Genomic DNA, 13,821 nt, shown 5'->3' on the forward strand with positions numbered 1-13,821 from the left:
ATCACATGAAATTGTATGTTTGTATTCAGCAAACCAAGTTGCTCAGCAAGCATCAGCTGTCAGAACACATTCAGATCTCAAGGTTGGAGAATATTCAAGCTTAGAAATAAGTGCATCCTGGACAAAGGAGAAATGGAACCAAGAGTTTATTAAACATCAGGTGAGATGTAGAGAGATTTTTATAATAATATGAATCATTAAATATTTTTCAAATTTGATTTATACAAGAAACTGAGCCTTAATTATCTGTTAGAAATGAAAAGAATAAATCTATAGGTAAAAGTTATTCTGTTTTGATCAGAATAGTAAATCAATATTTTGATGAGATAATGAATTATATTAGTGCAGGAATGATATTTAACTGAAATATTTTTTATCCTACACACAATAGGAACTTAATGATTGTTGAATTAAAATATCTGTCCTGAAGTCAAATGTCACTAGTTATTTAGAGTGGTAATATGATTTTAGTCTATAAAGTATTAGATTTTGAGTCAGGAAAGCTTAGGTTCCAATCTTGCCTCTGATCCTTAATAGCTTAATGCAAATCTTTAAGCCTCAAATAACTTATTTCTAAAATAAGGAGAATATTACCTATAGTACCTAATTCACAGGTTGTTGAGTCTAAAATGGGATACATAATGTAAAACTCTTTGAAAACCTTGATGTAGTATTTAAATGCCAGTTGTCTTGAGAGAAAAATTAGAGTTTAAACTTATAGGGTGACACCTATCTACTTGACTCTTAACTGCTGGATTCTTAGCTAGTAATTCTAGGCATTTTGGGACCACTTGGAGAAATATGAATTATTACCGTACCTCTTCTCCGTAGCTTACAAATGACAACTAATTTTGTGTGACAAAAAGTGAAACTACTTTCAAAATACTACTTGAATGTCTGTAATCCAGGAAATACTGGATAGCGCACTGGACCCAGAGTCAGGAAAACCTGAGTTCAAATCTAGCCTTAGATACTAACTGGGCAAGTTACTTTACCTTTATGTGCCTTAATTTCCTCATATGTAAGTAAAATGAGGATAATAATAGCATCTGTCTCAGGACTGTTATGAGGATAAAATGAAATAATATTTACAAAGTACCTTGCAAATCTTAAAGAACTATAAAAATGCTATTTTATTATTGTTGTTTGTTTACTTAAAACCTTTACTTTCCATTTTAGAGTCAATATTCTATATTAGTTTCAAGGCAGAAGAGTTGTAAGGGCTAGGCAATGGGAGTTAAGTGACTTGCCCAGGATCACACAGCTAGAAAGAGTGTGGGTTCAGATTTGAACCCAGGACCTTCTGTCTCTAGGTCTGGCTCCACTGAGTTTTAATTTTAATCCACTGAGTTAACTGGCTCTGTCCTGTTGTTGTCATTAATAACTTTTCTGAGTTGGAAGAAAGTCTATGTAATAGTATTCATTAAAATTTGGCATAGATCCTCATTATTTTCTACTGAAGTATCAAATGAATGTTATAATCTGGGTAAACAACTCACTCGGTGCATTGATACCAAAACAATTTGTTTGTTTATTTAAAAAAAAAAGTCAGTCTAGGGGGGTTGAATTGATTGGTGTTTTATCTGTTTGACAGGTCAGTTCAGTGAAAAAACCTAATAACCCTAATCTGGATGTAATCACATAGGCAGAACCCCCATCATTGGGATCTTTGGTCTTTACTTACAGTTTTACTTCTCTATAAGACTTAATTATACTTTTCCTGCAAAATATGTGCATGAATTAATTTTATTCAGAATTTTTTATTTAATTTGAAGCATTAAATTTTGAAATGTCTTTATTAAAATACCCACTTGCTATTTTGTATAATTTCTTTTGTTTAGTGGACTTATAGATTTTGCATGTCTCTATTTTATTTTAGGTTCTGGTTATGACCTGCCAAGTCGCCTTGAATGTTTTAAAAAATGATTACTTATCTCTGTCCAACATTAACTTGTTGGTATTTGATGAGTGTCATCTTGCAATCCTGGACCATCCCTATCGAGAAATTATGAAGGTATGGCTATAAAAGATGCTCAGTAATCAATGTTTTTAAATTATTAACATCAGTGATTCTTGAAATTAAATTGTATGCCTAATTAATTACATACAGTGATAGATTATTATTCAAATAACTATAGCTGTAAACTAATGGGTGGTTCCTTTTCTGTTTTCAAAAATAATAATTTAGGCCTTTGGATTTTAGACTTAATGCTATTTATTACTCACTAAAACTGGTTAAGTGTCCTAGGGCAAATTATCTCACCTCTCTCTGCGAGCAATAGTTTTCTTATTTGTAAAATGATGTGTTTGGATTAGTTTTGGATTAAAGTTCCTTTCCAGCTCTAATTATATGGGTATCTAAATAATTTGCAATGAGTTATTAAACATAATTCAGATAACCTGTATTATCAATGATTATTTATTGAACCTCTAAGTAAACATTTGGCAAACATAAATCACTTAAATATGATACAAGTAGGAATTATTATATGATACTCCTATAGTAAATTTGCATTGGAATCGTCATTGGAATTTCTGCTACATGAATCTTTGTTTTTATTTTACGGAGCAGACTTAAATCTTTATTTGTAAATTTAAGATCAGTTGTGATAGTGCTATTAGGACAAAATGAAATTCCTAATACGTTTTTTGTTATATTAGATCTGTGAAGATTGTCCATCATGTCCGCGAATTTTGGGATTAACTGCTTCTATTTTGAATGGGAAGTGTGATCCTGCAGAATTGGAGGAGAAGATACAAAAACTGGAGAAAATCCTTAAGAGTAATGCTGAAACTGCAACTGATTTGGTAGTCTTAGACAGGTAGGCTATGATAATACACTTTGTGTTATAGGGGCAAGCTCCTTATTTTTGTTAACATTTAAACCTATGCTTCGGACTAATTGAATATTTATTGAATAAATGGAGGTCCCTTTGGTTGGCACAGAAGTCCTCTGTGAATTAACTGGGTATAAGAGAAAGGTTTTTTTGCCTCTTGAAAGTTTTTTCCCCCTTCCTTTATGTGGTGTGATTGGATATAATATTGCTTATTTTCCATTGTCTGTTCCTCTTGCTCTGGAATGCTCTTAGGATCACTTATTTCCTTTAGAATATAAGCTCACATGCTATTTTCTACACAAAACCTTTGCTGGTTTCCCATAGCTACTAGTACCTGCTTATGTACTTGAATTTATTTGTATATATTCATATGTACATTGTTAAATTTATTTGTTGTTGGACTCTCTCTCTCTCTCTCTCTCTCTATATATATATATATATATATATATATATATATATATGTATATATTAGGTGGTCGCCAGGGATTTAATTTTTAAAATCCCAAAATGAATTACTAAAGTAAATGGAATTCATGGTAGTTTATTTACAAATATTTATAATAGAAGGAATATACTAAGAAATGAGAGAAAGAGAAAACTCTGCATTCTTCTGATTCCAGTTAGAATTTCTAAGCTCCAGCCAGGGGAAGAGAGTCTCAAGAAGTTGGGCCTTTCCTAGAGGCTTCATGCTTCCAGAAAGGCGGGGTCACTAAGTCAGCTTTTCACTCACCAAGGGTAACAGTCTAAAAGAAGTCTGGGTGTCTGTATTCTGGTTGCTTCTCCAAGTCAGTGCCCAAATGTCAGAATGAACCTCTGAATTTCCAAAGCTCCAAATGTCTGTGTTCCCTTCAGCTCCAAGGGACTGATCCTTCACTCCAAACCTGGTGACTGACTGTTCTCTTCAGTCTTTTTTTTCTCTATTTAAAGACCTTTTTCTCTTGTGTCACCTTCTCTAAATTTTCACATCTACCAATCACAGCAGACACTTTTCTCCAGGACTGCCCATTCTTTACTTCTCAACTTCTTTGGTTAGATTTTCTCCAGGACTGTCCATTCTTTAGTTGTCACCTTCTTTAGTTAGGCTATCTCTTTTTGGGTTACTTAAACACCTCTTTTCTTAAGTTCACCTTTTGTAGTTATTTAAGACCTTTTTGTGATTAGTTCATCTTTTGTAGTTACTTAACACCTTTTTGTAGTTAAAATCTAAAAATAGATCGTAGCTTACAATTATAGCTTCACTATAAAGGAAGAGCTAAGTACCTTCATTGTTACAATCAGATGATTACAATTTTATCTTTACAATAAAGAAAGAGCTAAGTATCTTTATTGTTACAGTCAGGAGATAGCTAAATCCAATCTTCACAACATGTTATTTCTATTGATGGAACTAAGGTTCTTGAGGGCAGGGACTATTTCATTTTGTCTTTGTTACCCCTAACACAATCCCTAGCACATAGTAGACATTTTAAAAAATGCTTATTTTTTGATCCCAGACATGGAGAATGCATGCTTGCAAAGGCATAAAAAAATGTAATTTTCCCTAGAGGAGAAAAACTGGTGAAATAAGAGTTTTATAGTTCTTTTTCTCTATCCATATTTGGCATAATTTTGTCCACCATCAGCTGCAATACTAATTCTTTGCACTTTGTCTTACCCCAAATGCCTTTAAAAATCCTTTTTTTTGTCCTTCCATTTGACAAAACACTCATTTAGTTCTAAAATTTAGCCTACCTAACATTATTCTTACAGAACAATATCATGCTTTTGTATTAATCTTTTTTTTTCTGCTTTTGCTTCCAAATTTAAAAAACCCATGTTTCTTTTTTTTCTATTGTAAGTTATTTATTTAGTCAATTTAGAACATTATTCCTTGGTTACAGGAATCATATTCTTTCCCTCCCTTCTCTCCCCCCACCCTTTCTGTAGCTGACTCACAATTCCATTGGGTATTATATATGTCCTTGATCAAAACCTATTTCCATGCTGTTTATGTTTGCACTAGTATGTTCATTTAGAGTCTACATCCCCAACAATATTCCCCTCGACCCATGTATTCAAGCAGTTGTTTTACTTCTGTGTTTCTTCTCCCACAGTTTTTCCTCTGAATGTGGATAGTGTTCTTTCTCATAGATCCCTCTGGGTTTTTCAGGATCACTGCATTGCCACTAATGGAGAAGTCCATTACATTTGATTGTACCGCAGTGTATCAGTCTCTGTGTACAATGTTCTCTTGGTTCTCCTACTTTCACTCTGCATCAGTTCCTGGAGGTCATTCCAGTTCACATGGAATTTTTCCACTATATTATTTTTTGAGCACAATAGTATTCCATCACCAACAGATACCACAATTTGTTGAGCCATTCTCCAATTGAAGGGCATCCCTTCATTTTCCAATTTTTTACCACCACAAAGAGTGTAGCTATGAATATTTTTGTACATGCCTTTTTCCTTGTTATCTCTTTGGGGTACAAACCGAGCAGTGCTATGGCTGGATCAAAGGGCAGACAGTCTTTTAGCGCCCTTTGGGCATAGTTCCAAATTGCCCTCCAGAATGGTTGGATTAATCCACAACTCCACCAGAAATGCATTAATGTCCTGACTTTGCCACATCCCCTCCAGCATTCATTACTTTCTATTGCTGTCATGTTTGATACCTCAGTTGTTTTGATTGCATATCTCTGATTATAAGAGATTTAGAACATTTTTTCATGTGCTTATTAATAGTTTTAGTTTCTTTAACTGAAAATTGCGTATTCATGTCCCTTGCCCATTTATCAATTGGAGAATGGCTTGATTTTTTGGTACAGTAGGTTTGGCTCTATAAATTTAAATAATTAGACTTTTGTCAGAGGTTTTTGTTAGGAAGATTGTTTCCCAATTTGTTGCTTACCTTCTAATTTTGTTTACATTGGTTTTGTTTGTACAAAACCTTTTTAATTTGATGTAATCAAAATTATTGATTTTACAGTTTGTGGTTTTTTTCTAGCTCTTGCTTGCTTTTAAAGTCTTTCCTTTTCCAAAGATCTGACATGTATAGTATTCTGTGTTCATCTAATTTACTTATAGTTTCCTTCTTTATATTCAAGTCATTCACCCATTCTGAGGTTATCTTGGTTTAGGGTGTGGGGTGTTGATCCAAACCTAATCTCTCCCATACTGTCTTCCAATTTTTTCAGCAGTTTTTATCAAATAGTGAATTTGGTGCCCAAATCTGGGATATTTTGGCTTATCACAGACTGTCTTGTTGAGGTCACTTACCCCTAGTCTATTCCACTGATCCTCCTTTCTGTCTCTTAGCCAGTATCAAATTATTTTGATGACCACTGCTTTATAGTATAGTTTGAGATCTGGGACTGCAAAGCCTCCTTCCTTCACATTTTTTTTTTCATGATTTCCCTGGATATCCTTGATCTTTTGTTCTTCCAAATGAACTTTGTTAGTTTTTTTTGTAATTTAGTAAAAAAGTTTTTTGGTAGTTCAATGGGTATGGCACTAAATAAGTAAATTAATTTGGGTAGGATTGTCATTTTTATTATGTTAGCTCGTCCTACCCATGAGCAACCGATGTTTTTCCAATTGTTAGATCTAGTTTTAATTGTGTGGAGAGTGTTTTGTAGTTGTGTTCATATAGTTCCTGGGTTTGTCTTGGTAGATCGATTCCTAAGTATTTTATATTGTCTAGGGTGATTTTAAATGGAATTTCTCTTTCTAATTCTTGCTGCTGATATGTATTAGAAATATATAGAAATACTAATGGCTTATGTGAGTTTATTTTGTATCCTGCAACTTTGCTAAAGTTGTTGATTTTTTCAACTAGGTTTTTGGTTGATTCTCTAGTACTTTTTAAGTAGACCATCATATCTTCTGCAAAGAGTGATAGCTTGGTCTCCTCATTGCCTATATTAATACCTTCAGTTTCTTTTTCTTCTCTAATTGTTACAGCTAGTGTTTCTAGTACAATGTTTTTGACCTGCCTGGCTTTGGAATCAGTAACCATGTTTGTGTTGTAAAAGGAATTTGGTAGAACTCCTTTGCTTATTCTGTCAAAAAGTTTGTATAATATTGGGATTAGTTGTTCTTTAAATGTTTGATAGAATTCATTTGTGAATCCATATGGATTTTTTCTTAGGAAGTTCTTTGATAGCTTGTTCAATTTCTTTTTCTAATATGGGTTGTTTAGGTAGTCTATTTCTTCCTCTGTTAGTCTAGGCAATTTATTTTTTTGTAAACATTCATCCATATCACCTAGATTGCCATATTTATTGCCATATAATTGAGCATAATAATTTTTAATGATTGCCTTAATTTCTTCTTCATTAGATGTGAGGCCTCCCTTTTCATCTTGGATACTGTCAATTTGGTTTTCTTCTTTCCTTTTTAAAATTAGATTGACCAGTACTTCATCTATTTTATTTGTTTTTTCAAAGTGCCAGCTTCTAGTCATATTTATTAAATAAATAATTCTTTGACTTTCAATTTTATTGATTTCTCCTTAGATTTTTAGGATCTCTAATTTAGTCTTCATCTGAGGATTTTTAATTTGTTCACTTTCTAGTTTTTTAATTTGCATGCCCAATTCATTGACTTCTGCCCTTCCTAATTTGTTAATATATGGACTCAAGGATCTAAATTTCCTCCTGAGTACTGCTTTGGCTGCATCCCATAGATTTTGTAAGGATGTCTCATCATAAAACCCACATTTCTTAATACTTCCCCTGTGTAGTCAATGACATCCATTTCTTTAGACAATTTTCCTGTTGATCCATGTTGGAATTGTTTCTCTTAGGGTTTTCAAAATTTCATATGTAAAAGCTTCTCATTTCATTCTTCCTGAACTGAGTCCTCTGTAGGATTTTAGGTCATGAATTCCTGCTTGTCCTTCTCTAAAGCTCTTGATAATCTGCTTTATCAAAATTTAGGATATATTCATTTTAGAATATGCCTGTTTACTCTTTTGCATATTCTGAAAGTGAATGGTTCTCATGATTCAGCTATTCATTAGTCTTTGGTAAGTATTTGAGTAGTTTGCATTTGATTCCTCTTTTTTAATGGATATAATTATTAAGGCTAATCAAGAATTTTTTTGCTATTCTACTTGGGCAGAGATAAATCTTTAGAAGATGCTCAGGTAATTCATGTATTTCCCATTAACTGTATCCCTGAGGGCCAGACTTCCATTATGTTTTGTCTTTTTGTACAAGTGTTCTACAATATACTTATTCACCCAAATTTTTTTTACCTTGATTTTTCCGAATTTTGTCACGTGTAGCTCTTATGTGATATACATCTAATAATATAAAATCCTAAACTCTTTGGCTTATCACCCCTATTCTGCATTTTTGCAAAGATTATGTGAAACCATCGGTTTTATTGCTTGCTCTTGATCTTTTTCATTATTTTTTTGGGGGGGAATTTCTACTCCTTTACAATCTTTTTTCTACCTATATTATATTTTCTTCTTATAGTATCTCTTTTCATAGATTTTAGCTGATTTTTCTCCCTCCATCCTCCTTTTCAGCTTAAAAACCTTTTGATGTGATTTGCAGATTGTAGACATATAAGATTTAACTAATCCTGCCAGATACAGTTCATCCCTGGTAAAGAACCCACTATAATTTAATCTGTGGGACTGAAATCCACATTCTTTTATGTATGGCATGTATTTTGAAAATAAGTGTGTGGAAATTGTTTCTTTATGAAGAAAAACAAAAATGTTACACGATGTAAGAAGGCAAGGAATTGTTGAAGTCTGTTACAAGGGAATCACTTTAAAAGACTGATATATATTAATTTAAGGTCGCCAAGGAATCAGCTATGTAATTCCTAAATGAAAAACTCAAGTCAGCCGTCAGCCTTTTTTGGAGTTTAATTACAATAGGAGCAAGAAAGGAATTAGAGATATATATAGAGAGAGAAAGGGGAGAGAAGGGAATAGGGCTTAAATACCCCTTCGGTTTAGGCTGGGCCAAAAGGCCCAAGCCCTTAGATAGCTGGGGCAAAGAAAGGAGATCAGTCCCTTTCACTCACGTGTCCAAAATGGAGAAACAGTCTCAGAGGCCCCCACCTTCAGCTTCCTTCAGAGCAAGCTTCCTCAGAGCCCAGGAACCACACCGACCAAAAACTCAATCCTCTCTCTCCTGAGTCTCCAGACCCTCCTATCTTTAAGGACACCATCCAAGTTGCCTCCCCTCAGCCCTCACATCTACCAATCACTCTTCATCAATTTCCCTGTCAATGGAGGCTCTCGCTTAACCCAGGACTGCCCAGAGGTTTCTGGCTTTTGCACATGTCTGTTGAAGGTCATATTTTTCAAATGATTAAATCTTTACTCCTTTGTTCCAGCCCTTTCTAAATCCTGTTAACTTGAGTATGGTAGAGATTGGAATAATTAAATTTTGATCTAGGCTGCAGCCCTTACTCAATCCTATTAGGACTGAATAGGGTGGAGTATCTCCATTGTATCAATTCTAAAATCAATCAAGACTCAAAGAAATTCCTGTTCTATGCTCAAGCATAGGTCAAAGTCCTTTCCATTGTTCAGCAAAGGGTTTCTGTCCTAAAGTAATCTTAAGAAGGGAAGAGAAGGAACCTCCCATGCCAATGGAGTTCCCATTCCAATAGACTATCAGTAAGAAATTTTCCAAGTATGAAATATCCCAATGGTGAAATTTCCAACATTTATAAGTCTAAGGAAATTTGAGGTTTACAATCCCCCCTGATGATCATTGGGAGACTAGTCTCCCCATTGATCATTTAACATAATCATTTTGTAGTTCTAAATTCACTTCTAACTAAAGATATACACAATATTCAATTTCTAAGAGAAATTAGAATAGTGAGAGAGGAAATAGAAAAGAAAAGAAAGCAAAATCAATGTTTGCTAGGCTCATTGACAGAAAGCCAAATTAGGGGCAGTCCCTTTTGGCATAAATGTTACAATAAATGTTCAATCAAAAGTTCAGTCCAATCAATCACATCCAAAGTTCATTCTTGATCTTCTTGATGAAGTGTAGGTTTTCGGCATCTTTATGCAACAGTTCATTCTCTGGATATAAAAGTTTCAAGCTTCTTTCTTGAAGATCTTTTCTCAAACAAAATCAAAGTCTTTGAATTTTTTATAACAGTAAAATCTTAAACAAAAGTCTTGGATTTTTATAAAAATAAAATCTCAAACAAAAAAAAAATTCAAAAATTCTTAGATTTTAAATTAAAATACAAGTCTTAATGAATGGATGTTCTAGAAGTACACACACAGCCTTAGTACTTAACTTGGCTTACACAGGTTTCTACAACTCAGCTAGAAGAACTCTTTTGGATATTAGCTTCCTTTTATCTCGTTTCTTAGATTAGTTCAACTATTTAGATGAAAATTTTTATTAATTTTATTAAATATAAATATATTTTTATTATAATGATAATATATTATTATAGTAATAATATATTATTAATTATAAAAATATAAAATTTTATTAAACTTAACTCAGTCATATACCTTTCTTTTCATATTTAAATGTTTCACTTGATTTCTTATCAAATTGTGGGACTAAATTCAATTCAAGTATTTATTATCTACAAAGTACAAAGTGTTGAGCTAAGTACTAGAGATATAAAAGGGGATCCAGGAGTCCTTCAGTAAAGTTTTCATTCACATCAGAGATGGTAACTATGTGAGCTTTAAAGGACAGTCTGGATACTAAGAGTGGATGTAAAGAGGAGTATAGTTCAGTTTTGCTTTGTGTGTAGTTCAGCTGGTTAACCTTTTTGGAAGTGGCTATTACAGGAATCACAGTAATCCTGTCACCTTCATTTATTTATATATACCTGTAATGTTATCATAAAGACTGACAGCCTTTTAGTATCTCTTTGTATATCCTGTTGGCATCTTAGATTCAGTATGTCTGTAATGGGACTCTTTAGCTTCCTCTCTAAACTCATGCCTCATCCAAATTTACCAGTTTTTTTTTTTTCCTGTTGAGGCCACTGCTATCATTCTTATCATATTTGATACTTCTTTCTCCCTGACTCCCTCCCACCCCCATCCTCCCAAATCCAATCAGTTGTTAACTCTTGTTGATTATTCATCAACCCTATTTCTTGCATTTTTCTCTTTCTTTCTTCTCACATAGCTACTGATCTGGTTCAGCCTCTCATCACATCTCTTATCTAGATTATTGTAGTTATTGCTAAATTGGGTTCTATGATTCAGCTTCTCCCCTTTCTAATCTGTACTCTGCATTTTTGTTGAAATAATTTTCTAATACACAAATTTGATCTTGTCCTTTCCTTGTTTAAAAACTTCAGATGGTTCTCTATTACTTCTTAGAATAAAATATTAGCTTCTTTGTTTTGAATCTAAAATATAATGTGCCCCCCAATCTACCTTTCCAGACATTTCATATATTACTTAACTGCCCTTTATTTACTTGTTTCTGAATTGTACTTCTCTTTACCTCCACCTTTAGAATCTTGACCATTGTTTAAGGTTCACCTAGCTAACATCTCTTATGAGGAACATTTCCTGAAGACTTACACTCCCAATCTCACCCAGTGTTCCTAGCTCTTAACTCAGCACCTTGTACTTTTGCATATGCTCAATAAATGTTTGAATTGATTTTAGTCCCATTGTTTATCTTTTATACCATTGCTGACTTCAAAACTGTAACATAAGATCCTTTTATTTTTTTGTTCCTCCTTTCAGAGATAAGTTATAGAAAGCTACATTAGAGCTCAAGACTTCATGAAAAGGGACAAAGGAATTGTTGAGAGTTTTAAAAAAATTATAATAGAGCTAGAGAAAATAGAGGATAGCTCATATTAGCAAGACATATGAATAGTTTTTTAAAAATGAATAAATATTAGTTAAAGAAATAATATTACATTTAATAAAACAGTGGCTAAGAATGGATTCGATTGAAGCCTAAAATCATAAGTCTAATCTGTGAACTGAGCTTTTCTGCTGAGGCCAGGTCTGGTTCTGCCCTTAATATACTTTACCATTGCCCTTCTGCAGTTTTCAATCATGTGGATGGTTCTTTGGCACTCCCCGCATCCCCCCATCTATTGTATAATCAGATTTGTATTACCAGGTTTGTCATTTGCTTTCTCCATTTATTTTCTGATGACTTAACTTGGATGCTGGCTTTAGCCCTGTCCCTATCCACTTCCTTGCATAGTCATCAGTTGGGAGTTGGCTTTGTCTGCTGCTGAAGCATGGCTAGACTCCCACTAAATATTGAGATTTTATTGATGTTCAAATCTCTTGGAGAGTTCCTCAGAAGAGGCTGTCTGAGGATCACACTTTACTGTTTCCTTGGGTAGTGAACTAATCTTCAGGCTCATGAAGGACCCTTAGACATGTACTTGCTGCCTAGGGTGGAGCCATCTCAGTTTCCTTTCCTAGTGACTTACTGGGGACTGGCTATTATTCCTACAGTTGCTCCATCAGGTTGAGGCTGAAATCCTATTGACTGAGCCTATTTGTTGAATTTAGTCTGGCTTTCTTGGTACTTCCTTGTTTTCTGGTGCTTTAAGTTGTATTGAGGCCATTAGCTGAGAATTCCTTCTTCTTTCTTTATCTCATGTCATTCAGATGCCTTTTGCCACTATCTCCTCATTTGCCTTTGTCTCATATGGCAAACTCTTCTACATGCATAAGTGATCCCATTTAATCCCATCTTCTCTAATATATTGTCCCTCTATCATCCTCATTCTCTCACTTAAATCTCTTATCAACTGGATGTTATTTCCTTAACTATTTATAAACATATCTATATCTCCCCCATCCTCAAAAAACATTCACTTAATCTAGTCATCACTGCCAGCTGTCTTCTCATATCTCTTTTTGTGGCTAAAATCCTTGAGTAGGTCATCAATACTGGTGGCTTTTCTTTCATATTCTCTCATTCTCAGCTCTACAGTTTGGCTCCTGTTATCATTCAATCAAAACTGCTCTTTCCAAATTTAGTGAGAATTCCTCAATTGACAAATCTAATTGCCTTTTCTCAATCTTTAGCCTTCTTGACCTCTCCACAGTTTGACACTATCAACCATGTCTCCATAATACTCTCTAAGATTTTTGAGACATTACTTTCTCCTTTTGGTTCTTCTATCTGTCATTGCTTCTTCTCAGTCTCCTTTGCTTGATTTTTATCTAAGTCCTGCTTGCTAACTAACTATTGATAGCCCCCAGGGATCTATTCTGGACCACTTTCCCTTCTCTGTATAATTTCCTGGATGAGTTCAACAGCTCTAATGGATTCAGTTAAAGTCACTGTTGATGATTCTCAAATCTACTTATCTAGCCCTAACTCTGCTGATCTTTAGACTTAAATCTTCAATTGCTTATTAGACATCTCAAACTGGATTTCCTCTGGATATCTTCAACTCAATATGTCCAAACTGAATTATTTATCTTTTTCCTGAAATCTTCCCCTCTTCCTAAATTTTCTATGTAATCTTTTGTTAAGATATGTTACTTTTATTTTCTTAACATTTCTCAAATATATCACCTTCTCTTCTCTGACATGCCCTCTGTCTGGTACAGGTCCTCATTACCTCATTCCTGGACTATTGCAATAGCCTATTTGTTTTTTACCCTGCCACAAATCTCTGCCCCACTCCAGTCTATCTTCTCTTCAGCGGTTAAAGTGATCTTTCTAAGTGCAAGTCTAACATGCTCCCCCTCCCCCCAGCCCATTTTACTCACCTCCATTTGCTACTCCCTGTCAACTCCAACATCAAATATAAATTTCTCTATTTGGTATTCAAAGCTCTTCATAACCTGCTCTCTCCCCTCCCCTTCCAGTTTTTTTATACTTTATAGCCTGCTTGTGCTCTTCCTATCTAATTCAGCTGCTCTTTATGTCACTCACAACTTTGATTCTTTGGAGATTACAGTATCCCAAGAGTCCCTAAACTAACAGATTATTTAGTGAGAGATTGTGTGCTTGTTATTAAAAGCCACACACAGTTTACCAAATGAGAA

At 34.1% G+C, this 13,821-nt stretch overlaps 1 protein-coding gene across 7 annotated transcripts in view; it reads left to right on the forward strand.

Moving 5' to 3' along the window:
* DICER1 (dicer 1, ribonuclease III) overlaps positions 1 to 13,821 on the forward strand; it is a 126,602-nt gene that overhangs the window by 57,324 nt on the left and 55,457 nt on the right. For all 7 annotated transcript variants that reach the window (XM_056811317.1, XM_016425522.2, XM_016425521.2 and 4 more), the window contains exons 6-8: positions 30 to 160; positions 1,880 to 2,014; positions 2,662 to 2,822. In XM_056811317.1, the coding sequence (XP_056667295.1) occupies positions 30 to 160; positions 1,880 to 2,014; positions 2,662 to 2,822 (427 nt within the window). The remainder of the gene's footprint in view (positions 1 to 29; positions 161 to 1,879; positions 2,015 to 2,661; positions 2,823 to 13,821) is intronic.

This window comes from Monodelphis domestica, chromosome 1 (assembly GCF_027887165.1).
Source record: "Monodelphis domestica isolate mMonDom1 chromosome 1, mMonDom1.pri, whole genome shotgun sequence".
NCBI lineage: Eukaryota > Metazoa > Chordata > Mammalia > Didelphimorphia > Didelphidae > Monodelphis > Monodelphis domestica.